The sequence below is a fragment of the Nyctibius grandis genome, chromosome 7 (genome assembly GCF_013368605.1).
Source record: "Nyctibius grandis isolate bNycGra1 chromosome 7, bNycGra1.pri, whole genome shotgun sequence".
NCBI classification, from domain to species: Eukaryota; Metazoa; Chordata; class Aves; order Nyctibiiformes; family Nyctibiidae; genus Nyctibius; species Nyctibius grandis.
The window spans coordinates 39,721,271-39,748,024 of record NC_090664.1 but is presented as its reverse complement, the minus strand read 5'-3'; the positions used below and the strand labels follow the sequence as shown (position 1 = coordinate 39,748,024).

The 26,754-nt window shown below is 39.6% G+C and overlaps 1 protein-coding gene across 17 annotated transcripts in view; it reads right to left on the bottom strand.

Annotated features, from left to right (window-relative positions):
• The window catches only part of KIAA1217 (KIAA1217 ortholog), a 219,056-nt gene that overhangs the window by 66,041 nt on the left and 126,261 nt on the right, over positions 1–26,754 (bottom strand). For 16 of the 17 annotated variants that reach the window (XR_011048509.1, XR_011048508.1, XR_011048510.1 and 13 more), the window contains 2 exons: positions 17,717–17,915; positions 12,208–12,301 (listed from right to left, as the gene is read on the bottom strand). Coding sequence is in view for 13 of the 17 variants with exons in the window: in XM_068404366.1 (XP_068260467.1) it covers positions 12,208–12,301; positions 17,717–17,915 (293 nt within the window). In the remaining 4 variants the exon portion in view is untranslated. Of the gene's footprint in view, positions 1–6,349; positions 6,644–12,207; positions 12,302–17,716; positions 17,916–26,754 lie in introns of those variants that run through there. The other variant, XM_068404376.1, reaches the window with a different exon arrangement.

Sequence of the window (26,754 nt, the reverse complement as noted above, 5' to 3'; positions counted from 1 at the left end):
ATATATGCATTAAGCACCTCTCAAAAGTTAAGGCGGCACTATTAGTTGCTCTGTATTGAGGAGTTGTCTCACCTAATGCTGCATTAGAAAACAGTCAGCCAGGCACCCTCCAGAGTCAGCTCTTGTTCCCTCCACGGCCGGGTGGGACAAGCTGCCCTTTGGCGTTCCCAGCCTCTCGCCACTGACTGCAGTGGGCGGCAATTTCTACCCTAAGCTTAGACTTTTTTTCCTAATTCTCTATAGTGAGCCTGCCCATATGTCTTTTCATTTAGCTCACTCTCTGCTCTGTTTTTCATCCTATTTTTTTCCTTTTTTTTTCTTCTTTATAAGTCAAGCTGGGATACTATAACTGGAAGGGATAACGGCAGCTTCATTCCAGCTGCTGCTTTCTAGTCCATGCAATGGACTTTGCTGTGATCCACCTTGGTGGATCTAACCTGGCCTGTGGTTCCTGTTTGACTGAGCTAATAATTAAGCCTCTCTAGCCTCAAACTGGTAAAAAACATTATTTACTTATCAAGAGACCAACATAGAAGCACCTCTACTTTTCATTCTCCTCTGCCTAAACTTTTTAAAGCCTAAATGTAGAGGACTGAGTTGGTAGCATGAAATTTTTCCTGCTTAGTCCATATGTAATGCAGAAATATTAATAAAAGATAGCAAGAGTCATACACTGCAAATGTTTAACTAATACATAACTCAAGACTTGGACTCGATCTTAAAGGTCTTTTCCAACCTCTATGATTCTATGACACTGGGAAGAGATAGAGTAGGTAAAGAAGAATTATATGGGAAGGTAATAGGGAATTAGTGTAAAACTACAGCAGAAAGAGGAAAAAAAAGGGAATAAAACAGGGTGAAGGATAGTAATAGGAGTTTGTGAAAGAGGCCAGAGATGAAAGAGGGTAATACTTGAGATGGAGTGCTGAGAACCAAACAGGGAAACAAAAAAGTGATAATAAATAACAAAGGAACGAAAATAGGAGACTTAAGCTAGAAGGTGAGGAACTGATGAGAAAAAGAGGGGTTCAAGAGACTATAGCATATGAAGAGAAAGTCAACAAAAAATTCAATGAAAGAATGAGAAAACAGAAGAAGATTGGAAAAACATGAACTAAGGCAAATTTTCTTCAAGGCTAGAAGATTTTGCTTTAGTTCTTGTTATCACAATGCTGTAGCCTAGCATAGCAGTCATGGGAGGGAGAGGGAGAGAGGAAGAAAGGAAGGAGAAGAGGGAAGAGAAAGAAGAAAATACATTCAACATGAACTACTTTAGTTTGGGTTAATAGTCTGAGGTTTTGTTGGGTTTTTTTGGCAGGGTTGGTCAGAACATGAGGGTGGTTTTTAGGAAAGAAGTGAGAAGAGCACTCCAGGTAAATGCCAGTTGGAGTGACCCGTGAGTGCTTGAGGACATAGGCAAAGAAGATACAACCATCACTTGCCTTTGCAATCCACTCTCATATTCAAAGCAAAGATATTTGAGATGCACTTTAAACCTACAAATGGCTTTTCAAACTTAGCACTTAGTTCAGCCATTCCCACTGAAGATGCAGTTAAGGTTCAAAACAGCTTCATCTCCTTCAGACATTGCAGAACATAACAGCTCTCTACAAGTCGGGCCTTAGTGCAGCATCTGAGACTCGATGTGCAATGGGACTGAGTGCTGAGAGAGAACACTGAGAGGTGGCTGTTGCCCTTTGTGTATGTCTGTGGTCATTAGTGGGGGAAAACAGAAATTCTGGTTTGACGAAAACACCACCAAGCTTTGACAAGTGGTGAGACATGCTGTATGTGTATACATGCAGCCCTCACTTCTCAGAAAACTTCTTCTTATATCAATTCTATTGTGTTATCAACCCTCTGACCACACAGACTTATGACCCCAAGCACACCTGCACACCAAGATCTCTTTGGTCATCTTTGGTCCAATGGGCTTTCCCATTCCTAGAGACCACCTTTTTTCAGGTGTAAAACAAGAATCCAACAGAAAGATAAAGGGAAAGCAATATTACACTTGCCATAAAATGCTGAGCTTACAATGTGCATCAGCTTTAATCTAGCTAGAGGAGCAGGCTCTATATTTGGACTAGCCTGGTTACACCTGTACTGAACCTGTTGACACTCCCTAGTTGACATTGTCACAGATTAGCTGTCAGTGAGACAACTCTGGCAACACACTGGGTGAACTCTGCTTGGAAGGGAAGGGAGCACAAGGCCAGGTAGAGCCTGACCTACAGCAGTTCCATGAGGGCTTCCAGTCTAGCCACGCTTTAGGCAATCTGAGCAAAATGATGCATGAGATGCAGCACATTTTGCATTGGCCTGACTGAAATCACAGTGCCTGTGGGGAGGTTTATTCCCCCAGCAACATTTCATTGTTTGAGCTGTCTCCCTACTACCAGTCTGCATTACTTTATTCCTGATTGGCAAGACAAACATCCAGATCAGTCAAACTAGCAGGCACTCATTTCTGCATATTTACGTGTGTATTTCATCTCCTACAAACAAGTGGAATGTGAGAGTTTAACAATTTTTTTTAAGTTATCCAATTAAGAAGAGAGAAGTTAATAAATCTCTCATGCTTGATTTTCCTATGCTTCCTTAGTGTAGTTTCCAGACAAAATAGCATGGTGAGTGCACTAAGAAACCTCTTGGCATTTCAGCCAAGATTTTTCAGGGTGTTATCACAAATGACAAAAATATCAACACACTGAAACATAACACATTTCAATCCTAAAAAGGTCGGATTTACATAATTACATCCTTGGTTTGCCAATATCCACATTTATCTCATCAGTGTAGCATGGGCCACCCATTCCATAAGTTATTAGACTGTTTGGACTGAACATATAAAAGCTGTTACTAATGGTTTTTTTTAAAGTTAACATTATGACACCCCTCATAACTAGTGCTGCATTCAAACCAACTGTTTCTTTTGCTTTCAAACCAACTGTTTGTTTCTTTTGCTTTTCCACAGCTGCTTTTTAGGTAGAATTTTCTGAGAACAAACAGGAGTCATGTAATTCATGAAGATGCAGCATTTTCTCCCTCCTCCCCATTCTCCTTGAAGAGATCAAGCACATCAGGTACATAACATAGACAGCCACCACCAACGCAGGGAGCCAAACCCTTCAGACCAGTCTCAATTTCAGCACTTCCTCAGGGCACCACTGAACTGATGGGGTCATCCCTTTTTTTTCCAAAAAAGGAATAGTTTCAAATACATACAGTTCTGGTACAGATCAGCATTTTTATTTGGTTTAAATATGCTGTGCATCAGATTTCTGCTCTTTATAAAAAGAAATACTGTTACTAACTGCACTCATAAATCAAAATAAATGCATGGCTTTCTGACTCGCTGTACTAACGACTCAGCTCTTATTTTTTTTCCATATTCGTATCTCTTTTCACTGCGCTGAAGCCAAATAAAACTGAACAAGTTGATATGGTTAAATGAACATAAAGGAAAGCATAACCCTTGGTCTCACCTGGCGTTACCAAACAACTGAGTCAAAATACAATTTCTATTACAGATAAATGGAATAGGTTAGGACATAAATAATATAAAAATGTTATAAAACAGAGCTGATAGTTAAAAGACCTAAGCAGCATGTTTACACCTGTAGACAGCTGTTTCTTCCAATATAAGGACATAGCAAATCAGAAGAACTCAGCTGATGTGCTGAGTTTTAGAGAAACAGTCACGGAAGCCTTATATACAACTGGATTTTGCAATGTAAGTTTCCAGGCTGCATTGCATCTCACAGCTATAAAGCACAGCAGTATTTGCAGTTGTAAGTACATCTTTTGCAACATGAGAGGTGCTATCAGTGCCTCAATTAAGAGCCGCCTTAGATCACAAACTTTTTCCTATGACGTCTGAGCCCTGCATTTTCTTTTCATTTTACTTCCTTCTATCCAAAAAAAATATAGAAATTAGTCAGCATGGCTGAAGTAAATAACCTAAGGTCAAGCTATCTATAGTAAATATTAAGTGACTGAGGGACTATCCCTTTACCCAACACACCCTTTCAGTCTTTTCACTTAGTCACACGGAGTTCTAATTTGCAATGATGTAAGAAAGGCATATATTCACACAAAAAATAATTTCAGCATCACATCATTTTTCATGGAGTCCTGTTGCCTGCTGATACCTGCAACTTTCTTGCTTTTGCCAGCTGAGGCTTTTTTTAACCCCAGATCTTAACATGTATCCAAGAAAAGATATTTTTACTGCTCATATTTTCAGAAGTCTGATTAGTTTTCCAGAGCTCTTATTAGAAACAGTACAATCCAACATGAAGAAGAATCAAGGTCCTCAGATATGTAGCTGTGTTCTCGTAGACACCAGGTGCTGGTTAACTCCTCTTTGTTAACAGGAAGATAGAGACAGAATTAATTCTCTTTACTATTCATTAGGTTTATCTAGAGGCAGGTAACTAAAACTATACTGAAGTGAAGACTCAGTGGAAAGCAGAAAATCTGGGTCATGATCATGAAGTATGAAATTTTTGATTTGTGAAAAACTTCTTGGGAAAGCTAAGGTCCTGAATGACAAGCGATTGGCAGGTCTGAGGAAGAAAAAAACATTGCTTCTAACTTTACTGGGGTTCTAGGAACCGTGGTACCAAAACAACCACCTCCACAAAGTGATTTTTAACCCCTGTTCAAGTAACAGCTCATTCGGAAAGCTAACTGAAAGTCATAAAGCTTGGTTGGACTTTGGCTTATGGGGCTCCAGCAATTCAGATAAGCTACCTGGTTTACAAAGGAGGTAAAGGAGGACTTCCCCTCCTAATAAGGGAGGTCACAGCCACGAGCATTTTTATCATCTGTCAATGTGTTTAGGGAGCTCCGGCAATATCTGATCCTGCCAGCTACTTCGGAATTTCAAGTAAACAGCCAAATTAGTGCAAATTGTTCTACTAAAAGCAAGGGCAGTGGGAAAAAAAAGAGTAAAACATCTAAAGAATTGGAACAAGGAAACATTATGTAAAAAGAAGTGGAGTAAGAATAAAACCAGAAACCAGTAGACAATAAAAACGGACTCAAATCCAATCCTTATGTTTTTATTCAGGGCAAGCTCCCACTGAAGGCAGCAAAAGCTTTCCCTGAGAACCTCAGACTTATTTGAGAGATAAGACTTCTAATTTTAATGAAGGGCTGAAGAGACCTTCACACAAGATGGATCATATGTTGTCATTAAGTAACTTCATGAGCTCCAGGGCAAGCTCTAAGCAAACCTCAACATGAAAGGCAGGCTAGCTTGAATACAGGCCTGTTAGTGGGAAATAAAGAACTCTCCCCCTAAAAATTCCACTGAAACAACTGTATTGTGGTTGCAAGTTGATCTGTTTCCACAGACAAAACTCTCTGGGAGTTTCCAGGTAACTGGTTTGTGATATCTACAATATGACACTCCTCTTAGACTAACTGGAAGATTACTGCGTGGGTGCAGCAAGCTTATGTTCCTTGAACAGTTTAATATCAAGAACACAACACTTTCTTTCAACGGCCAGCTTGGTATAAACTTAAAATCCATCCTCATTATTTGAACATTTTAAAAATAGGTATCTTTCAAAATGTTGGTATAGTAACAGGATGTACACAGTTATATTCCTTACACACGATGTTTGTGAAATAAATATAATACACCAAAGCACATAGCCATCGTATTAAAAAAGCCACAATGCAGTATCCATTCAACTGTAACGCAGGATCTGTATCTTGAAACAGACTGACTTTTTGCCAGACAACATTTGAGATTTATATATTGGTTTATGTGTAGCTAAAATTAAAAAATGATTTCTTCCTTAAAATTCTATCCACTTTCCCACTACCTTAGGCTTTATACAGCAGTAGGTATTGTATAACAAAGGATGTATGAATGAAGGAGAACAGGGACATTTACAGTCTTTCATCACAGTCTGATTTGATGCAGCTACTTCTCAGTGTCTGCAGCTCTGCAGTTGCATAAATAATTGGCAACTACTGACAACTCACGCAAAGCAAAAGTAGTAAAATCCTTATCAGTAAAAAAAAAATCCAGAACATCAGAGACTTCTTTTACTTATTTTGTTCAAATTGCAGCAAGATTTGTAATGGCAAGTTGGAAACTAACTGTTTATGTTTAATATGTAGGTTTGAAACTAGACATAAAATCTGAGAGTAGAGTTTGGTGATTTAGAGAGCAATTAAACATTTATTTTCTCATATGGCTCAAGGAAGAAGAAACAGTTTTAATTGTTCTGATTTAATTTCCCAGTTAATTTAAAAATATCTTTCAGTTTGGAAAAAAAAAAAAGAAAATGAATTAGATATCTTTCATTATTTATAAGCTTCATCTTACCTTACATCTCTTGGTGAGTTCTGTTTCTAGGCGACTTTGGCAGGTATTTTAATTCAGAATTCGTTTCAGCAATACATGCCATTACATGTTCTCTTTAAAATAAACTGCTTTTTCTCTTTTCCTCAGACAAAGTATGTAGGCTAAAAGAGCCGCAGCGTCTCTGTTCAAGAGATTTCGTGGACACTCAGAGGCTTTCTTTCTACTGTATGAAAGTTAAATCTGAGTAAGGAAGGCATTTTTCCTGTCCCGGAAATCCGTATAACCAAAACCAATGCTGAGCTAATGAGAAATGTTTCTTCCATGTGTTCTGTTTGGCAGACACTGCAAGTCATATCAAGGAAACACGTGATGTTTATAAATACAATATGGCTCATGTTGTCATAACCTCTCAATGACAAAAAGAGCATTAGAAAAAGCAGACAGCAAAACAGCAGGAAAGATGAGATTTGTATAATTTGGAAGGTCTCTATCAGATAATAGAGGCATTAGCATTTGCTTTTTCTTTTTTCTTTTTCTTTCCAAAAGAAAACAAATTTTTATAGTAATAGGATCAGTAAGGCAAACACATGGCAACGTATACAAATGCTGTCCTATAAGCATTCTAGCACTGAAATGCATTCACCCAATTTATTGCTTGAATTAATTTCCAATACATACTTTTGTTCTAAATACCTCTACGTAGCTCAAGAAGCTGTTATTTTTTTAAGCTGTAGTATGCAATGAACAAATGTAATTTTGGCAGCTTTTGCAGCTTTTATGTTTATTGATGTTAAGATCACAAACAATCCAATGAAAAGAAGTTAAACATCTCAAGCTGGATGTAAGTTTACAGGTACCTTAAGAACACAGAAGGATGGATGATCCTGCTTTTATTATTTATCTTTCCTGCAAACCAGCACTGAATTTCAGGCTCCTTGGATGCTTTAAATTCTTGAGGAGTTGTTTGAGGGTTTTTAGAACTTGTAGGGTTTTTTTGTAAGTTCACAAATTGCATCTAACTCTAGAGAGTTAAAATGTTAACAACCTGCTAGCCAGGCACTTTAAGGGAAAAAATGAAAAGTTGCTGTTGTGCAATTTCATTGATAAAAGCTATTCAGAACAACACTTTACCCAGCTTATCAAATGTCTGTCTCATTTTACTGTACAACTCATTTTAACTCATTGCCTTGCACCTTGGCAGATCAAACCCCCATTGCTGCCAGGAACATAATCACCTTTTTCCCATTCTAACTCCCAGAAAATGTGGAGTTTCCAGGTACCCCCCGCTCCCCCCCAACTCAGCTCTGACTCAGCTTGCCCTAATTGTTCTTACTTGGAGAAACAGTCTCTAAAAAAAAAATCCAAAACACCTCAAAGTGTACCTTGCTACAACAGCAGCCACAACAAGAATTCTTTGGATATTCTGGCCTCACCCACTCAGCAGAGATCTGGGATAAAGCGCTGACCTGCTAAGGTCTTATGCAAGTCAGGGAATTAAGCAAAAACATGGTGGGTCTAGGACATTTTAAAACAAAGTGTAACCCACAGACTTTCAGGCAGGTGGTTGGGAAGATAAAGATTGCCAAGCAAAATAGCCACCAGTTTGTTATGAAGTAAAAATTCCCTCCCAATTCTCAAAATTGGCAGACAGATGAAGCCCAAAACAAACCACTGCATAAACCAACATTATTAGTATCCAACTGTGTCACCAGAAACGCAGACAAGTTGCAATGACAGAAGGGGGAGATTATAATTTAGGCTTCTTCCCCTTTTAGCCACTCCATAAAAGGAGGGTGTAGGGAATGAGGACAGAAAATACGCGGCGCACATTCAGTGGGGGAATCACTTCCACTTGGAGTCACCAGGGGCTCACAGCAACAGCCCAGTATAAAAGGAGATGTGACATTTCCAAAGAAATTAAGTTCATTCAGCAACGTACGAAAATCTGACGTCAGTTCTTTAGTGTGACCTACTGACACTCAATCTACACACCACTGCTGAATGTGAGAAGAGAGGTAACCTGGACCCTACACCTAGTAAGTCTGAGAAAGCCTTTTCCTCTTCAAATCTATGCAAATCACAAACATTAATTCTAAGGGCACAGACCAGCATGGCTGTGTACATGCTTTTGCACTAGAATTCAAAAGAATGCCAAAAGGAATAAAAAGATAATCTAAACATCTGGACGTGAGACAGTATTTTGTCAAAAGAAAGTACTTTTGCACAGAGAGCTAGAAAGTGCTGATAAATGTTACAAGTTCAGGCGAAGGAATAAATGAATGAAATGCAGCAATGTGAAGAAACATTTTTCCAAAGAAAACATCTGCTACAGATTTTCAGCATACATTTTGGGAAAGGAATAATAAAAAAAGGAAGAGCACAAACACAAATATTCAGTGAGACGGCACTATGTGGCTACCTCTTGCTTGAACAGCATTCAACATGGTAGACCTGTCAAACAAACCATGCTCTTCAAGACGTAAAAAGCCACGGCACATTATCAGTAAGCAAGTAAGGCACTCTGAAGGATTTCAAGAGAAACTGTCCTTTCGAGCTTGTTTAGACCTTGAGCAAAATCCCTTTCCTCAAACACAACCCATTCAGAAAAATGCATGAAGCATAAGATCAGGAATATTAGAATTAATGGACATTAAAGCTGAGCGATTTGATAGGAGATCTGAAACTCAGAGATCCCACATTCCTCTTGCACATTCTGAGTCTTCTTGTCCATATGAATAATACTTAATACTTCAAGTGTTACTGCCAGTTCTTATACAGGTCTCACATCTGTTTGGCAGTTAAAACAGGTGTCCAAGCTGGCAGCTAACATTATTTTCTGAGATTATTTTGGGTCTGTTACATGGAAATGTTTATAAATCACATGAACAGAAGCCTGAACATCATCAAACCCAGGGATAAAGGTTCCAAAGGGACAAGAAGGCAAACAGTAGAAAAATCTGTAAAGGCAAAACTTTCCCAAACCTCAAAAAAACAAAGCTTTAACTCACATATGGCAGGAGATACAACCACACTCAACAGTATCACCATGGAAAAATATACTTACAATGGCTAATTCATGATATTCTAAATACTGCTCTTTCAGTCAGTCTGACAATAAGTTGCTTTTTTGTAGGTTTTTTGAAACAGTCAACCATGATGCAGAGCACAGCGTTTACAAGAGTTACTCCCTACTTCCCACTGTAGTGAATATAGCACTCATATATCACATGAAATTGAAGAACATCAATTTACCCAATGCAATGACACACAAACACAAAAGGAGGGATGAGAAGCAAAGGTTTTTCCACAATCTTTTGGGTACCATGCAATACCAGTACATAAAATGCAGATGTTTCTCACTCAGTTCCCCCACATTTCTACCCCCTTTAATGTGGTTTGCTAAGGAAAGAGGGATAGATAATCCATCTGCTTATCGGTAGTTGTCTCCCCTGAACTTGTGAATCTGCAGGCAAATTTCAATCAGATTTAACCAAAGGGTAGAAACCATTAGACTACTATGTCCCCACAAATTTTGCCAAATTAGAGATTTGTAAGAAGATCCTACAGTACTTCTGCCAAATAATAGAGGAAAAGTTGCAGTGTGTGCTCCAGCTTTTTAGTCTCCGGAGGATGAGTATCAGAGAGAACGTTATTTCAGCCCTCTACTTTGGGAAAAACCTCAGTTAGGATCTGAGTGTTGCTGCACAAGGAAGAAGCCGATCAGAAGACACACATCCTTAGACAAACAGGTTTCATTATTTCCAGAGCTCGAGAAATCGCTTGTTTCCAAGCTCATAACTTTGAAGTGCACAAGTTCACATAGATCAAAGGGAAGACTTTTTGCATGTTTCTCCACAAAGCCCCTATGAACGTCCTGGCTCTGACATCACCTCTCAGACCAGAAAGACAAGAAATTTGCCAATGCAAAGGAAAAGCCAAACGAGAAAATAGCTGTTTTGTTGGATGCACAGAATTTCAAAACAGCATCTTTGTCATTTCACCAGAGGAAAATACAATATTCTACCATGAAACCACTGCTTCTGCAAAGGTCATCGCTGTCTCACCATCATTTTTGAGTTATGGCCAAAGAGAGATAACTCAGCCATAATCAGAAGATGTCAAGTGTGTGTATCTGTTGTACAACACAGTATTTTAAAATAAGCAATACAAATTATTACAGTTTTTGCACAGAAGCAGCACCTGTGTTCAAAACAACTCTGTTAGGCAGTAAATGCCTGGAAGAGGGCCAACGAAGTAATCTTTACTTTTGAATATATGTAGCTAACACAGTAGTTAACCATATCTGAAAACAGGTCTAGGGCACACAAATAAAGCCACAGTAGATACATTCTACTAGGTATCTAGGTAATCCTGCTCCGGCAGGGGGATTGGACTAGATGATCTTTCGAGGTCCCTTCCAATCCCTAACATTCTGTGATTCTGTGATTCTGTGATTCAGCATCCACTGCACATGGAACAAGAACAGTATAGCATAAGTTTATAAAGTTACAGTGAAATTGTTACATGAGTTAATGTCATAATGCACAATGATAGTATGTCATGCCTTCAAGTATGAATGAGATGTATCGGATACATCCAGTTACTGCTACAGGAATATAACTAGAATTGAAGAATTTCAGGGTCTTAAAGAAGACACTAAAAACTATCACATCAGCTCTTTGAAGCACATCTATTTGCTCTCTCATGTTCTGTGTGCAGCAGTGTGAATAATCAAGTAATTAGATTTCTGACCTATCAAAGGACCATTTTATAATTGAAGCACATAAATGAGAGGTGGTTGAGAATAGTGCCTGTAAGTAAACTATTGCAATCTTTCTAAAATAATGAGGCCCTAAAATGTTGAAACAGCAGAAATGCTTACATGCAATGTTAATAATAAAGCAGTGAGACATGCTCAGAATTGATAATGAAACCAAGAAGCAAAAGTACAATTAAGCAAATCACTTCACAGGAAATTTCCCGTGCAGTTGGAGTAGCTTTGGAGCACACATAAAAGCCACAAAGCAGGTAGGACAGCAGTGGCATTCCCTTCTGGCCGCATTGAGCTCATTTGGTTGTACGGTTTCCTGGGGACAGACTTAGAATGGGTGGGGAGGAGATGAGGTTGTGTAATCTCTCCACCACCACCTCATGCTGCAACATTAGCTGTGGGTAACACAGTGGAAGAGGTGCCGCACAGCTGCATCTCCTGCCCTCTCGGCATCAAGGTGGGAGATAACTGTCCAGCAAAAGACACAGACACTGACAGAGAAATCCAATATGTTTCCAATGTCTTCTCTATAGTTCCCTAATAAAAAATGTTCACTTGAAAATGCAAATATACTAGTCCTTGTTCAGCACAGGTAGAAAATTTAAGAAAAAGAGAAAACCATTTGCACCACAACGAGTATTTATCAGAATTTCCTATTTGAAATGGTCATTTACTAAGTATTTCAACAGACTTCAAGCTAGATACATCTGTTCAGCCACTCCAAACCAGTCCATGCTGAAGCCTTGCTGGAGTGAACTAACACCATGCCATACTTCTCTGTAAAGGGTCTGGAAACACAAAATAAATTGTATAAACTCTGAGCACTGTCTGTGTCCCGAAATAATTAATTAAAGGCTATGTTTTGATTCACATGCTTTAATGCTAGTAAACAAGAACAAAAGAACAGTTAATGCTCAGGGCAAGTAACTGGAAAAAGCAAAGCAGTTAAGAAACATTACAGTAAGCATTATCAATTCCCTTTCTGTATACATGTCGTACATGTACCCTTGATTATATGAATTGTTGTGTACATATTACAGTTAAGAATTTAAACATTTAATATAAAAGCTGGAGGAAAGAGGAGTATAAATGCAGCACTAGTACTTACCCTTATATCTCCATTTACAGCTCTGGAAGTGTGATTAAAAGCGTGTGCAGGATCTTTGTTGTAAACTTTAAGGAAAGATCGGTCTTGAATATTCCTGGAATCAAAAGAATTAGCAATGATAACAGATGAAAGTAGTTTTATTTACTTTGTTGCCTGAAAGTTTCAGGTAATAGACAAACACAGTAGGTCTGCAGCTGACCTATAAGAAAAACCTAAATGCCATAACTTAGACACACACAAACAAAAGCCTACTTTGATTCTCTTTCCCATGGGAAGTATCATTCTTTTGCTACAACTCCACACCCATAAAAATTAGATAGTGTTAAGTTTCTTTCAAGATCCTGCCATAGAGTGAAAACACTTTGAAGACAATAGAGCTTTAACATTTACAAGGCACTCAAAAGGATTTAGTTAATATTTACATGTTTTATTGTGTACTCAGCCCACGTGAATTTTTGCTATTCTAAGAAGCAAGAATATCAAAAGAAATGCAGTCTTTCTAACTGCAATTATTCTTGAGGCAATTCTAATTATCAGCTTGTTCACAAACCTAAAAAAAATCCACAAAAGCTAAAATTCAGTAGCAGATAAATCCTTCCTCTAAACTTTATCTATAATAAAGACAGGTTTTTAAGGGAAAAAATAGGAATTACAAAAACAAATAAACAAGCGAAAGTTTTGATGAAAGCTACCACAGAAATGGTTTAGATGGAAAGCCTTAAGAGAATATTTTTGTTTAATTAGGACCCAACACTTTGTCATTGATTAGTTCATTTTTCAACTACTACATTTAGGAAAGAGTTAGATGACAGTAGTTTTCTATTTTGTATCAAAACCTACCTTCCAAAAATTTTATGGCTTAGACACTTGCACTGAGTTCCGCTGATTTCTTGTTCACGTTTAATCAGTAGCAAAGCCTCCAATCTATACTCACATCCTTTCAAAGCTGCGATTCCTTTCATTTCCCAGTATTGATCTCTAGAGAATTTACTTACACATGTGACTGAATTCCTTTCCTCCAGGTGCAGCTACAAGTCTAGTGAACTGATCTTAATCACTGGGATTATCATTTAAAAATGAAGGAAAGGATTCTTGGGCAGGTCCAATTTCTTTCTTACAATGTCATATTACAGTCAGTGATTGCTTTGAATGGGTAGCTAGTCAGAACTTGTGCTGCTGTTGTAGATGTCAAGTAGTTATTAACGAAAACCCACAGCTTAAGAGACAGATCCGTGCCTTCTGTTTAAGAACTGTAGGGCTGATGAGAAGTTTAGTATTTATGAGTGTTTACTTGTAGACTGCATAGGAAAATAGCTACCTTGCGGCAAGTTCAAGGTCTTCAATTATTTATGGTAACATAAACTGTTTTCCATCTTGCAAACAGGACCCTTTCACTTTGAGACTTGCACTAGGAGTCTCAGTTACCATTTTCTGCCTCAGACTTGGAAATATGTTCTTTTCAATACAAAGCAAGCTCTCTCATCTTCAGTTCAAGAAACAGTGTATTATTCATTTAAATAAATTTTACCTGCTGTCTTTTCTGTCTAATGGCTAAGAGATGGTACCTCAACTAACCAGAGTTCATTTTAAAAGCATTCTTTGTAAATATTTCTTGTAGAAACACGACACTTTAAAGTAAAACATTGCTGCAAGGCAAAGCACCAAAATACTAGGCATTCGATCTCTGAAGTGAATTCTATTTCACCTCATGTTGCTATTCTAAGATAAACATTGCTGATAACAGGTATATATTACTGTAGGTTTATTATTATTATTTGCATTACTGTAGCTCCCAGATGCTCTTGGCATGTTCAAAGGCCTCATTGATCTCTGTGTGCTGTATAAACACCCCAGGAATACAACCTCTTCACCTGCTTACAAGGTGAATAGAAGACACTAAAGACAACAGGAGAGCTGCAGAAAGATAAGGGAACAAAAAGAAACAGGAAGACCATACTGTCCAGCCACAGGAGCAATGAAGAGATCCTTGGACCATGGACATGCTCTGAGTACTCAGCGCAATAGCGAGAGCGGGAAGGAGACCAACGCAGTGGCTTTGCAGATGTCTGCGGAGGACGCCTTCCAGGCACGTTAGAGGGCTACCCGAGAGACAATGTGAAGGCACTTGTCTGAAAATTAAAGACATGTAGATTGAAAGTTGGCATTATTCACCAAGTGGAAGCAGATGGCACTTGGTACTGAACAAGAAATGAAAAGTAGCGTTGAAGTGGGCTTGGAGGAGCCCTCATAATGAAGACAAGTAGTTTATATTTAATGAGATGGAAAAGATACAGCCAGAGGACAAATGAAAAAAATGCATGTGAAACAGTCTGCTTGTCAAACTAGAAGAATGATCTTTGTTGCTTCATTTGAATGAGTAAGAGCAAACAAGATGACCTGGGTCAACTGCTGAGAAAAGACCATTACAGCAGTTGCTACTAAAAAGCTCATGAGCTGAGTGTTTTTTCACTATGTGGTGGGAAAACAAAGGCTGCATCACAGGGCTGTTATGCAGAAAAAATCTGAAATCTACATCAGATGCAGAGCGCTGAACCACTTTAAGAAAAGGACCAGGTTATGGGCTTAAGTAGAAAGACAGTGCCTTGTTCCGTGATTAAAAAAAAAAAGAGAAAGAAAAGGGGAAGGAGTGTGATGGCCTAATGAAGGAGAACATAAGCTAGGCTGAAACTAGTGGTCCATGAGACTATAGCAAAAGAGAAAAATCAAGATTTTAGTTTGCATGGAAGAGGTAGGATACATGTCATTCAACCACAGACATTCACAGGGAAGACATCAACAACTAGGTTCTCTGGCATGTATAATTTATCGGACAATTTTATAGGATTAATCACAACCAGCTCAAAATGTGGATGTAAAAATCTCCATTTAGTCAGATGAATCCCATCCTAAAGGAGGGACAGAAAAATAAATGGGAGAGTCACCCAGGTAGTTGATAATTCAACTAATCCACAGGGATAAGATGAAGGAGATAGGTACAGGTAAGGAAAAGGAAGGAGGACAAAGCCCTGAAAAAACACAACAGCAAATAAATGTTTGAGAAGAGGACCTCTCAAATGATACCTGAAAGGAGAGGAGAGGGACAGGAAGAAATCAGGAAAGAACAGCATTGAAACAAAGGAAGATCGAACTTTCAAGAAGAAAACACTGAAAGTACATGAGAGAACTGAGAGGAAAAGGGTGTTCACAAAAGCTGGCCATTTCGTGACTTTGAGAAATGCAATGGAACAGGAGGGAACAAAAGACAAGTTGGAATTAGAAGAATAAAGCCCCAGACAGGTTGGAAATGGGTCTAGGACAGAATTAAAAGAGTAAAACTCCAGCCAACAGTTGCAGTGACTGCTCAGTGTAAAAAAGGTAGGTGACGGGATGGAAAGTGGAAATGTATGTTGTGTTCAGGGATAGTTTTGTTGGGAGGCACAGAAACATGTTTGCAACGTAGGAGCAGGCACTTTAACAGAGTAGTAAGTAAATAAAAAGACAAAGCAAGGGATGTAAGGTACAGAGGAACATGAGACAGCCTCTGAGGGAGGTGGAGAGCTTAAAGAGTTGACTGAAACACCTGTATTTAAGACAAAGAAGAAAGAAGAGAATTGAAGGAAGACATGGCAAGCAAAGGAGAGAAAAATTATACTTAATTTAGTCCGTTCTCTGAGGGGAGACACTGGCAAGATCTTGTAAAGTGTAAGGAACAGAAATGGAGAAACTGTTGTGGAAATCATTCAAGGGTGGTGAAAATACAGCTGGTAGTGCATACTTTGGACTCCATTAAACTGGAACTGCTGAGGTCTCCTTAGTGAGAAGGATGGCAGAACTGAAGGAGGGAGTTTTGTTATGGAGGAAGTCAGCTGGATCATGGGATTTCCTCTAGAAATGCTCTACAATACAGGCATAGGAACAGAGGAAGCAGATGCTGGGATTGAGCCAGGCCTGAGGTTGGCAGAGTGACGCCTGCAATGGGAGCAAGGGAAAAAAAGGTGGAGTGGTATTAAGATAATCAACAACCACATTCTCGAGGGCAGGGAGGAGATGAAGTCATAAACTGTTAGTCTGAAACTCAAAAGAGAAGATAGAAGGATAAAGTAAGAGAGAAGGAGCCGATGAGCCAGATGATGGTTGGTAATAATGCACTTGCCAACAAAGATGTAGTAACGCCTATCTTAATTTAATCAGTTGATCTGATCTTGTGAATAGACTGTTTGATGTATAAGAAACTGGAGTATATGATGAATTATGATGATGCAAAAAATCAGATGGGTCTTAACATAGGCATTACAGTGGCCAAAGAGGGGTGTGGGAGTCTGCAAAGCAAGGAAGATTAAAAAAAACAGAAACTGGAATCCAAGAGGCTGGCTAATGACAAGACACTGGATAAACAGCCTGAGGAGAGCAAGACAGAGGTGAGAAAATGGGAGTGCGGTGCTGTTCAAAGACTAAGCGGAGGAATGGGGGAATTGGAAGTGGCAAGGCTAGAAAAGCTCCAACTTGCTCTTTTAACTACAACATGATAATGGAGAAACACCTGAGCCACAGGATCTCCAGAAGAAACAAGGCAGCAGTGGACAGGACAGTTCCCTTACTTTCACATCACTTTCCTGCACTAGTGGCAGACTAGCAGAGAGGAAACACCTTTTTTGCTTTCTCCTTCATCTTCTTATGCTCCTCTGTCCATTCTTTTTATCATGTAACTTCTTGTGAAAAGGATGGCACAAAGGCCCACCATATTTCCTTGCACAGTTTTACAGAGTGTAACATGTCTGAGGTGTGCCCAAGAGCTTTTTTGCTGCATGATTTGGGACTTTCTAGGGATGCTGAAAACTTGGTCCTTCTGCTCGAAGAGCACAGACATCAGGACCAAAGGAACACAGTTAACAAAGCAGCTGCACTCCAAGAAAATAAAGGACAGAAAGGTGCACCCAGACGTTAGTCAGATCATTGATTGGCCAAGCTCCGAATCAGTGAAGTGACTGCATTAGTTGCTGCATCCTGACATAAAACAGAAAGCTGGTGGGGCTGCAGTGGTCACCTGTGCCACAGATCTTTGTCAGTGTTAGATGATGCATAATTGGCACTGTTGTGAGGACATAGGTGACATTCATATTTGTACGTTCAGGCTCACAAGGATCAGGCTTTGCACTACAAGCGAAAAACTAGATTTTCTGTAAATGTTTATTGTGTGTTCCATATTTTAAATATGTATGTATCAGTTAAAATTAAATAGAATATTAAATATGTGAACCTGCATGTATTATATGAATATTTCAACAAGGTACAGCATTTATCAATGGCTTGTGCAACAGATATTGCACATACAGCTGAAGGCAGTGTCAGACCAGACCTCCCATATTACTCAGATATCACTGAACATGCCTTTATGTGTCAGGCCACTATCTGTCAGATACTTATCAACTCCACTCCCTTTTATTCTGTAAGTGCACTACAAAAAAAAACCAAACCAAAACGCAACAGCTGTAATTCTATGCTTACTTACCTCACATCACACAATTCATAGTATATGTTTCTGCTCTCATCCTTGATGTAAATGGCCACACTAGGCGATTCCAGCATTTTCATCGTCAGCTGCTGGGGGAAGGCACTTACAAAAAGGGCACGAATTGTGTCTGTGCTTGTGATTTCATTCGGCATCCTCAACTGCTTTGTTTCATCTCCATACTGAAGATATAAAACACCTACAAGCAAAATATAATAGCAAGTTACATATTCTTTAGTGCACAGTAATGATCTGGGCTTCAAAGTCCATGTGGAACACAGACCAAGCCCATAATGAGAAGAGAAAAATCAACTCACACTCCTTACTCATAAAGCACATACATTTTCCTTTTCAACACACTATTGGAGTAGGGCATAGAACAGTGATACAGTTGTGCCTTGATAAATATGCTTGCCCCAGTACTGCACCTTGTTGAGAAGCCTTTTACTGTTCTTTCATTGGATAAATCAGAAGTTTACCTTAAGAAGACTAATGGAAAATCCCAAACACAGCAAGTCTGCAAGGTGTTGGTAAATCACAAGGTACTTTAAAAAAAAGCAGTTGAGGAAGAACTTTATCCTTTTATAGCACCCCGTTTTCCTTAAACACAGATTTTGCATTTTAGCCTCACGCTTACACAACAAAAATCCCCCAAAAAACAGATTTCCATTTTAGCACAAGGTATTTTATATTCACAATTCAATTTGCTGTCATTATATAGTATAAAGCCCCAGGAGAAACCCCCAGCAGGAGCAGAACTGAGGTCTCACGCAAAAACAAGAGCAGTGTTGGATCCTTCCAGTTTCCCAGCACTGTTAATAGTCATCCTTAGCACTTGGGGAGAAACGTGAGTAATCTCAGATGCTGAATTGCAAAATATGGACATTCTTATTCACTCAAGACAAAAAGAACACCATTCTGATATAGCTAGCTCTCTATTTTCAGGGAATGGGAGGCTCAATAATGGAAAAAACATGGATAATACAGACCAGGGACTCAGTGAAGGGATACTAAGTACCTCTTCCATGATGCCTGTGTTGGCCCTGCCAGGGCCATGCTGACTCCTGCATAACCAGTGGGTGCCTATACTCCACTGGCTGGTACTGCACAATGAGCGTGACTCATTAGCTTTGCTACAGCCCACTCCCATGCCATCCCAAGCTACAAAGCCCTCCAAGGACTGAAGCACTGTGAAGAGCCATCTCAATCAACAGCAGAAATCAGACTGTACTTGATGGGGTTGATTAACTCTGACCATGCTGGGCCTGGCTCCTAAAGACCACCAAAAGGTCTTATGAGCATCTCCAATGTGGGAAGGCTTATTAGGACCTGTACAGCAGGAAACAGACTGTCACAGAACTGCAACCAAACTAAGAAACTTCCTGGGATCCACAGCACTAGGGAGTAGATCCAGAGACAAACGCTCAGCCGAACTACTTTGGATACAGAGGAAACAGGAACTGGTAAGCCCAGATGAGCATATGTATCCAATCCATACCCAAGGCACAGATGTCTTGCCTGAGCATGGATCATTGAAAGCACACTGTGCACTTTCTGAGCCATCTCAAGTGTCTCTGTACAACACTGCATTGTGCCAGGAAGAAATACCTTTATTCTCTTGCTATGTATAAGAGATGGAGCAGGTATAGCTTCTGCAGTGATGTAAAAAGACAATAAAATGGCAGATCAGAGAATTACAGAATGGCTGAGGTTGGAAGGCACCTCTGGAGATCATCTGGTCCAACTTCCCCACTCAAGCAGGGACACCTACAGCCACTTGCCCAGGATCGTGTCCAGACAGCTTTTGACTATCTCCAAGGAGGGAGACTCCACAGCCTCTCTGGGAAACGTGTGCCAGCGCTTCACCTTCACAGTGAAGAAGTGTTTCGTGATGTTCAGAGGGAACCTCACATGTTTCAGCTGGTGCCCATTGCCTCTGATCCTGCCACTGGGCATCACTGAAAAGAGCCTGCCTCTGTCTTCTTTGCACCCTCCCTTCAGGTACTTTTATACATTGATGAGATCCCTCCCCTTGAGCCTCCTCTCCTGTAGGCCAAACAGTCCCAGCTCTCACAGCCTTTTCTCTTAGCAGAGATGCTCCAACCAACTTAATCGTCCTTGTGGCCCTTTGTTGTACTCTTTCCAGTATGTCCATGTCTCTCTTGTATCAAGGAGCCCAGAACTGGACGAAGCACTCCAGGTGTGGCCTCACCAGTGCTGAGTAGAGGGGATGGATCACTTCCCTCAACCTGCTGGCAATACTTTGTCTAATGCAGCCCAGGACACCATTGGCTTTCTTTGCTGCAAGGGTGCATTGCTGGCTCATGTTCAGGCTGGTGTCCACCAGGATCGCCAGATCCTTTTCTGCCAAGCTGCTTTCCAGCTCAGTGTCCCCCAAGATATATTGGTGCATCCACTTTGCAGGCATTTAGCAGCCCAGAATGAGATGGAGAAGAAAAAATGTACAAAAGACAGTAAAAATACCACTGAAGTTTGTATTTCTACCAGCTGAGAGGCACTGCCACAGCTAAATGCTTTGTAAATGGCTCAAAAGCTATCTAGCCATTGGAAAGCACTTGGAAAAGGAAAACAATATCAGATCTTCTCAAGAATTAGTGATTACAGAAACATCTACACTGAATTCACTGCAGCTCATGTAGATATACAATCAAGGCAGTTTTACACCACTCAGTTTGGATATTCCTAGTGGCACGATGGTAGAAGGACAGCATTCAGGCTGAACTAACTGCTAAAGTCTTTATTACATTTTCAGGCACACTTTGGGGCCTGAGCAGATTCTGTGCTGCCATGCCTTTGCATCTACCAATAACCAGCACAGGCAGGCTAAAACTAGGCAGAGTATTTTACACAAACTGAATCCACCACAGTAACTGCAGTGTAGATGCACCATAAGTTGTTCTCCCACAGCCAATACAAACAGGAGGATTGTGAACACAAGGTCCTCAATGCAGTTACCATCAGTCATCACCAAATCTCAGTAAATCACAAAACTTGGATGGTAATTCGGTGATTCTCACTTGAAAGTCATCAGCAATGGGTTGGGCAGTTTATGGTGCTGAGATACAAACACTGGGCAAAAGCAACGGGAAAAGCTAAGGTCCTAGAATAGAAAGGCATTTAATGAAGAGAAGAGAAGGCGTTTTAAGCTAAGATGAGCCCTCTTTCCCCTTAGTCTTTATTTTTGTCCCTATGTTGTCCGTAAGTGCTATAGAGGAATGAACACATACATAGTCAGATGTTCCTACGATCAGTGAGTAGATAATTGTGCTTGCACTTAGTGAAGGAAGATGTTAATTTTTCTGAATACTAAACAGACTACTCAACATTACCTAACCATTATTTAATATTAGGCTGCTTTTATAAAATGGAGCTGTTAACATAATTTTCCTACTACTATCAAGAGCTGATACTTTTTCTTTCACTACGATTGCAACCAGACTCTTTATGAATCCTACTACAAACTTCCATTTTCCTTTGGCTGGAAAAATTGTTTCAGACTGAAAAGTAACTAGTTTCCTTTCAAAGATTGAGGAGAATTTTCCTAAGAATTTTATTTTTAATGCCAATATTTAATGAGTTATTAAACTATTTTTCCATTTTTTTCATTTTAATTTGAGATATTTATTTCTTTATGTTCTTTTAGGTAAAATAGGCTTTTTAGTGCTCATTCAAATATTCTATGCAGCTAAACATTCTTTAGAATTCAGAAACTAACTATATTTGTAAAAAAACTTAAGTACACATGTTTTTAATGATTGCATTTATTTCACTGTTCCAAGATGTGCAAAAACATATTCATTTTTGATGATAGCTTTCAGTTCTTAGGAAGAACATAAGAAACCTTCTTGGATTAAATGGCAAAAAATTATTTTTTGGCTAAAAATACAGACTTTGCATATCAGCTTTGCAGTTGTGTGTGACTCTTTTCTGCCCAGTTTCAAAGTTAGTGCAGAATGCAGAAAATGCTGGTTTTGCATTTTAGGCCACTAAAAACATGCTGAATATTGAGCTACTGAAACCATTAGCACAAAAGAAATGGTAGAGTTGAAAAATCTTCCCTATACACAACTCTAAATCATTTCAGTCTTGACTCTGCCTTTCCTCTAATACTCCCACAAAATATTGATCCAAAACAAAATTACAATTGTCTTTGGGTCTTGGATTTTCAAAGCAGATATGCATGTTATCCAAAAAGATCATGCCTCAAAATAGACAGCTTTAACATACAGCTCAGAGAAATGTTTTGGCCACAATCTCACTGTAGGGGGAAAAGACATTTTCAAAGGCATAATAAATTCTTTTTTCCTTACTCTCCCTTAAATCACATGCCCTTAAAAAAACCTACTGCCTTTCCTCTTGAGTGGTCTGATCCATATCATGATAAAGCAATGCTTTAGGATATTTCCTATTTGACAAAACTAACTGCTCACTTCTATGAATCCCGTTTCAGCATGGCAGAATAAAGAGACTCAAAATCCATTATTTTAAGTCACTGACGTTATTTTTCTTCCACACATTGCCTGGCTGAAATTCTGAACACCAGTAATACCCACAGGCCCAACTTCATGGAAGCTGCTGGAGCTCTGAGGTTTATTTTACCTTCAGCTAAAAAATTACTCCCATGAAGAATTAAAGCAAGAAGAAATAGAATATAACTCAGGCACGGCTTTTGTTAGGGCACAGCACATACGTCAGTAAAGCTGCTGGAAAGAAAGTTAAACACAACGGATGTTAATGTCTCCAGGTACCCTGAAGTCCCTCTTGCACTTATGCTTCTGTTACAATGGATTTACCTGAAACATGAAGATTGTGCCAAGTTTTATAAAACACAAAACAAACTGGACTGCAAAATGCCCTGCTACTCTAGGAAGACAGGTACAAAGATCAGTGCGAACGAGGAAACTACACCATGCAACTGTTTTGAAAGTGCAAGTCAGACAACACTGCGGCAACCACTTCTAGGTGCTCCTACACGCTACCAGCCTTGGGCTCTTCTACAGCTACAAGGCAAACCGTGATGTTAAGCTGTCCCCTTCATCATGCTGGTATAATTTATTTTCAGAAATACCTCTGGAATTTCTGATTGTTCTTCACCCTATGGGCAACAGGCCACGGCATTAAACACAGGCCATAGAAGAAAACATTTATGTGTAAGCCAGGCCTTAGAAACTTAAACCTCTTTACAAATTGCTTCACAACATTCCTGTCAACAGAAAGGTATGTTTTATAGTAGGGGAAATTAAACACCCAAGAGGTGAAAGGACATGTTCAAAGAAAGGTTTACGAGCACAAAACCCAGATCTGATGATAATCATGCGAACACACCACATGATCACCCTTTCCTTCCCTGCATACAGAGCTCTTTCAAAAACAAAAGACCTTCTGCTCCCCCTTTACCAAGGGTCAGTGACAGAAGTACTTGTACAATATTTCATCATTTCTCTCAGGGATCGTCTACATGAAACGCAACACGGTGCAATGAAAGATGCGCTGTTAACCTGATTACGCAGGCAGTTCTTCCTGCACAAGCTGAACCCATCAGCGCTGGGTTTAGAGGCTGCCCGGAGCAGCCATCCTGCGCCTTTAGTCCAGCTAGCACAAGGCAAGGTGCTCAGCTCAGATACTGCTGCTGGGCTGTAAAACCCACTTGGCAGCTGAGGACATGCCCACACAGTGTAACGGCGAACCACACCTGAACTCACAGGGTCTAGGCTGGCTTTACAGCAAGGAGCTGCATAACCAAAAGGGCTCAGCACTGTACCCATACTGGTAAGATCACCACTCCTTAGTTGCAACTGGTAAAGGTTTACCCCTTATGGCAAAAGCTAATGTTATGCAGGCAGCATGACACCACCCAGCTCGCATCTCTCAGCACCTCCTTCTAACACATGGTGCTGACCTAACCCTGACTAAGCACCACGTTATCAAGGTTATATTGCTAACAACGATCTCAGTGCTGGGCAGCTTAGATGCCTAGAAGGGCTTTAATCACAACTTGCTTTTATTTACAGAACAGGAATTATCCTTACAAATTGGTTATTTAAGAGAGAAAAACGTGGAGTACATAACAGCAAAGAAAAGTTAAATACCTGATAAATCAAGAATAAGTTAACAAACATGATTGAGTCACCTTCTGTGGCCTTTACAAATATCAGTTATTCTCTCACACAATGAATTTTAAATGGAAAAATACTGGTACTCACATAATCCTCTCATAATTCTATTCTCATAATGAAGAAGAGAAAACTGAGGCAGAGGACTTATTTAACTCCTCAGTGTTGTGAAATAAAATACAGTCAAAGCTTAAACTGGAGTTCATGAGTTTCTCTCCTGTGAAGCTGCAGGACACTCCCTGTGTAGGCAAGACATCTTGCAAATTTCTGCACTGAAAAATCTTACTGACATTTGGCAACACCTTAATCCATGGGCTCCCATCTGAAGAGAAGTATTAACTGATGATAATATCTGTATTTGGCTGATGTTGGATGCTTGGGTGCTGGAGCATTGAAATCTTCCCACAGAACCAGAAATCACTGGTGTGAACAAGGCACTGATACTCTTTTCTGACCCAGCCACTCTATGTATCCTCTGGAAATTTCACAGAATCACAGAATGACAGAATGTTAGGGATTGGAAGGGACCTCGAAAGATCATCTAGTCCAATCCCCCTGCCGGAGCAGGATTGCCTAGACCATATCACACAGGAACGCGTCCAGGCGGGTTTTGAATGTCTCCAGAGAAGGAGACTCCACAACCTCTCTGGGCAGCCTGTTCCAGTGTTCGGTCACCCTCACCGTAAAGAAGTTTTTCCTCATATTTATGTGGAACGTCCTGTGTTCCAGCTTGTACCCATTGCCCCTTGTCCTGTCAAGGGATGTCACTGAGAAGAGCCTGGCTCCATCCTCATGACACTTGCCCTTTACATATTTATAAACATTCATGAGGTCACCCCTCAGTCTCCTCTTCTCCAAGCTAAAGAGACCCAGCTCCCTCAGCCTCTCCTCGTAAGGGAGATGTTCCACTCCCTTAATCATCTTCGTGGCTCTGCGCTGGACTCTCTCTAGCAGTTCCCTGTCCTTCTTGAACTGAGGTGCCCAGAACTGGACACAATATTCCAGATGCGGCCTCACCAGGGCAATTTGAAAATTTCAAGTAATTAGTAAAGCTAGTTGGGCTACAGCAATCAAAACCTGGATGCATTACGAGCTCTGGAATTTCTTTAAATCAAAGGTGCAAAGCTAGCTATAACTAAAACAGGGGGAAAATACATACAGGAGGCCTTCAGACCTTGTTGGGTGAATAATAACATCAAAAAAGTATATTAATATTTAGTACAGGATATATAAGGAATGAAAAATCAATTAAACTAGCAAAGCTGTATCTTAAGGTGAAGAAATATGGAGTACATGGTGGGGAAAAGCAGTGAGAACTGCCAGAAATCAAGCTGAGCTATGCTTTGTAAAGTAAATTAAATAACACAATGTTGAGTTAGAGGTTGGTAAAGTTGTCATTGAATTTGTTTCACTCTTTACCTAACCATCAGTTAACCATATCTTTTTCAGATGATGGACAATCCTTGTCTTTTCATGCTGGTTTACCTTGATCTTCCACCATATGACCATTGAGTCACCAGCTCTGTCTGCGCTTTCCCTCACGCTGAAGTCATCAGCAACGTCAACAAGCAAAAGTGAGAAAATGCACCCTTGTTATTCCTCATATTTATATTGAATCACTAGTTGAGACTTGCATCGGTTTTAAAAACTAAGGATAACTTTCAAAATCTTGATGATGGCTATTTTTGTCGGGACACTTCAGAACAATCCAGAAGGGATCACAGGAAAAACTGCCAAGCATTTCCTCAAAATCCAGTTTACATTTTTTCTTTTTTTATGAAAATGCCAAGATCGTTCCAATTTTTCTTTGATTTTTATTTGATAAAATTATAATATATAACACTGTAAGGGTGGCATAGGCCTATATTATTCTCCATCCCTGCCCCCCACCCCCCACCCAGCTATCAGATAAACAGAGATAACACATCATTGGTGTCCTTATCACCAAATTCTGCAAAAGTTATCCAGACATAAAATTATTACAGTAACAACTCTTGCAGTGTGGAAGAAATTCCTCAATATGCAGTTCATTCTTTCCACACCCTCAAGACTTGACTCTCCTATTTCACCACACACATTTTCAACTAGTCTGAGGTCATTGCCATGATGCCTGTGGTATTTCTAGCCTGAAGCTCTCATACTAGCTTCCATTAGCTACTCACTGCTGATAATCTGTCCTCCACATTCAGAAAATGTCTGTAAATATCCTTAGCTGTCTTCAAGTACTAAGGGAATCAAAAAGTAGATCTTTTAATGAAATAAAAACAATTACCTATTTTATATAATTTTCTTACAGAATAGCCTGAAGAGTTCTGCTCAAGGTATTAACTTGTTTGATAAAAATTTCAATAAAAACAGGAACTGTTTAATTTAGTGCAGTACTACTACTTAGTGCTACTTCATCCTTTTCTACTATTTACAGTGACTTGCTGTAATTTTGCACTACATTTTTTACCTAATGAAAACACACATGGAAAATTCAGTAGTCACATAAAATTTCTACCAGTGTTATGAGAAATAAAGATTTATAACTGTCACTCAAATATTAGCACTTTTCTACAAACAGATACATTTAGCTGGTTAAGAAGTAAAAGCAAAAACCAAAAAGAAAATGGACAACTTTTTACCCAAAGAAAAGCTGGTATTTGTCCTATCTGATTGCAGATAAAACCTGTGAAATAGCCTATTGCCAAAAGACAACTTTGTCCATACACCTATGTCAGCAAGTCCATCAAGTGTAGACAGTTATCTCTATCACCTAGTGTGTGTGAAGGAACATTTCAGTTTAACCCAGTTCCCCAGGTGGAAAACAATGTTCTGGCAGGATGACTTTTGGACAATAATTGCCCCTATACCCTTGCTTTTGCCAGAATAGCCCAACTGTCCAGGAATAAGACATTTTCA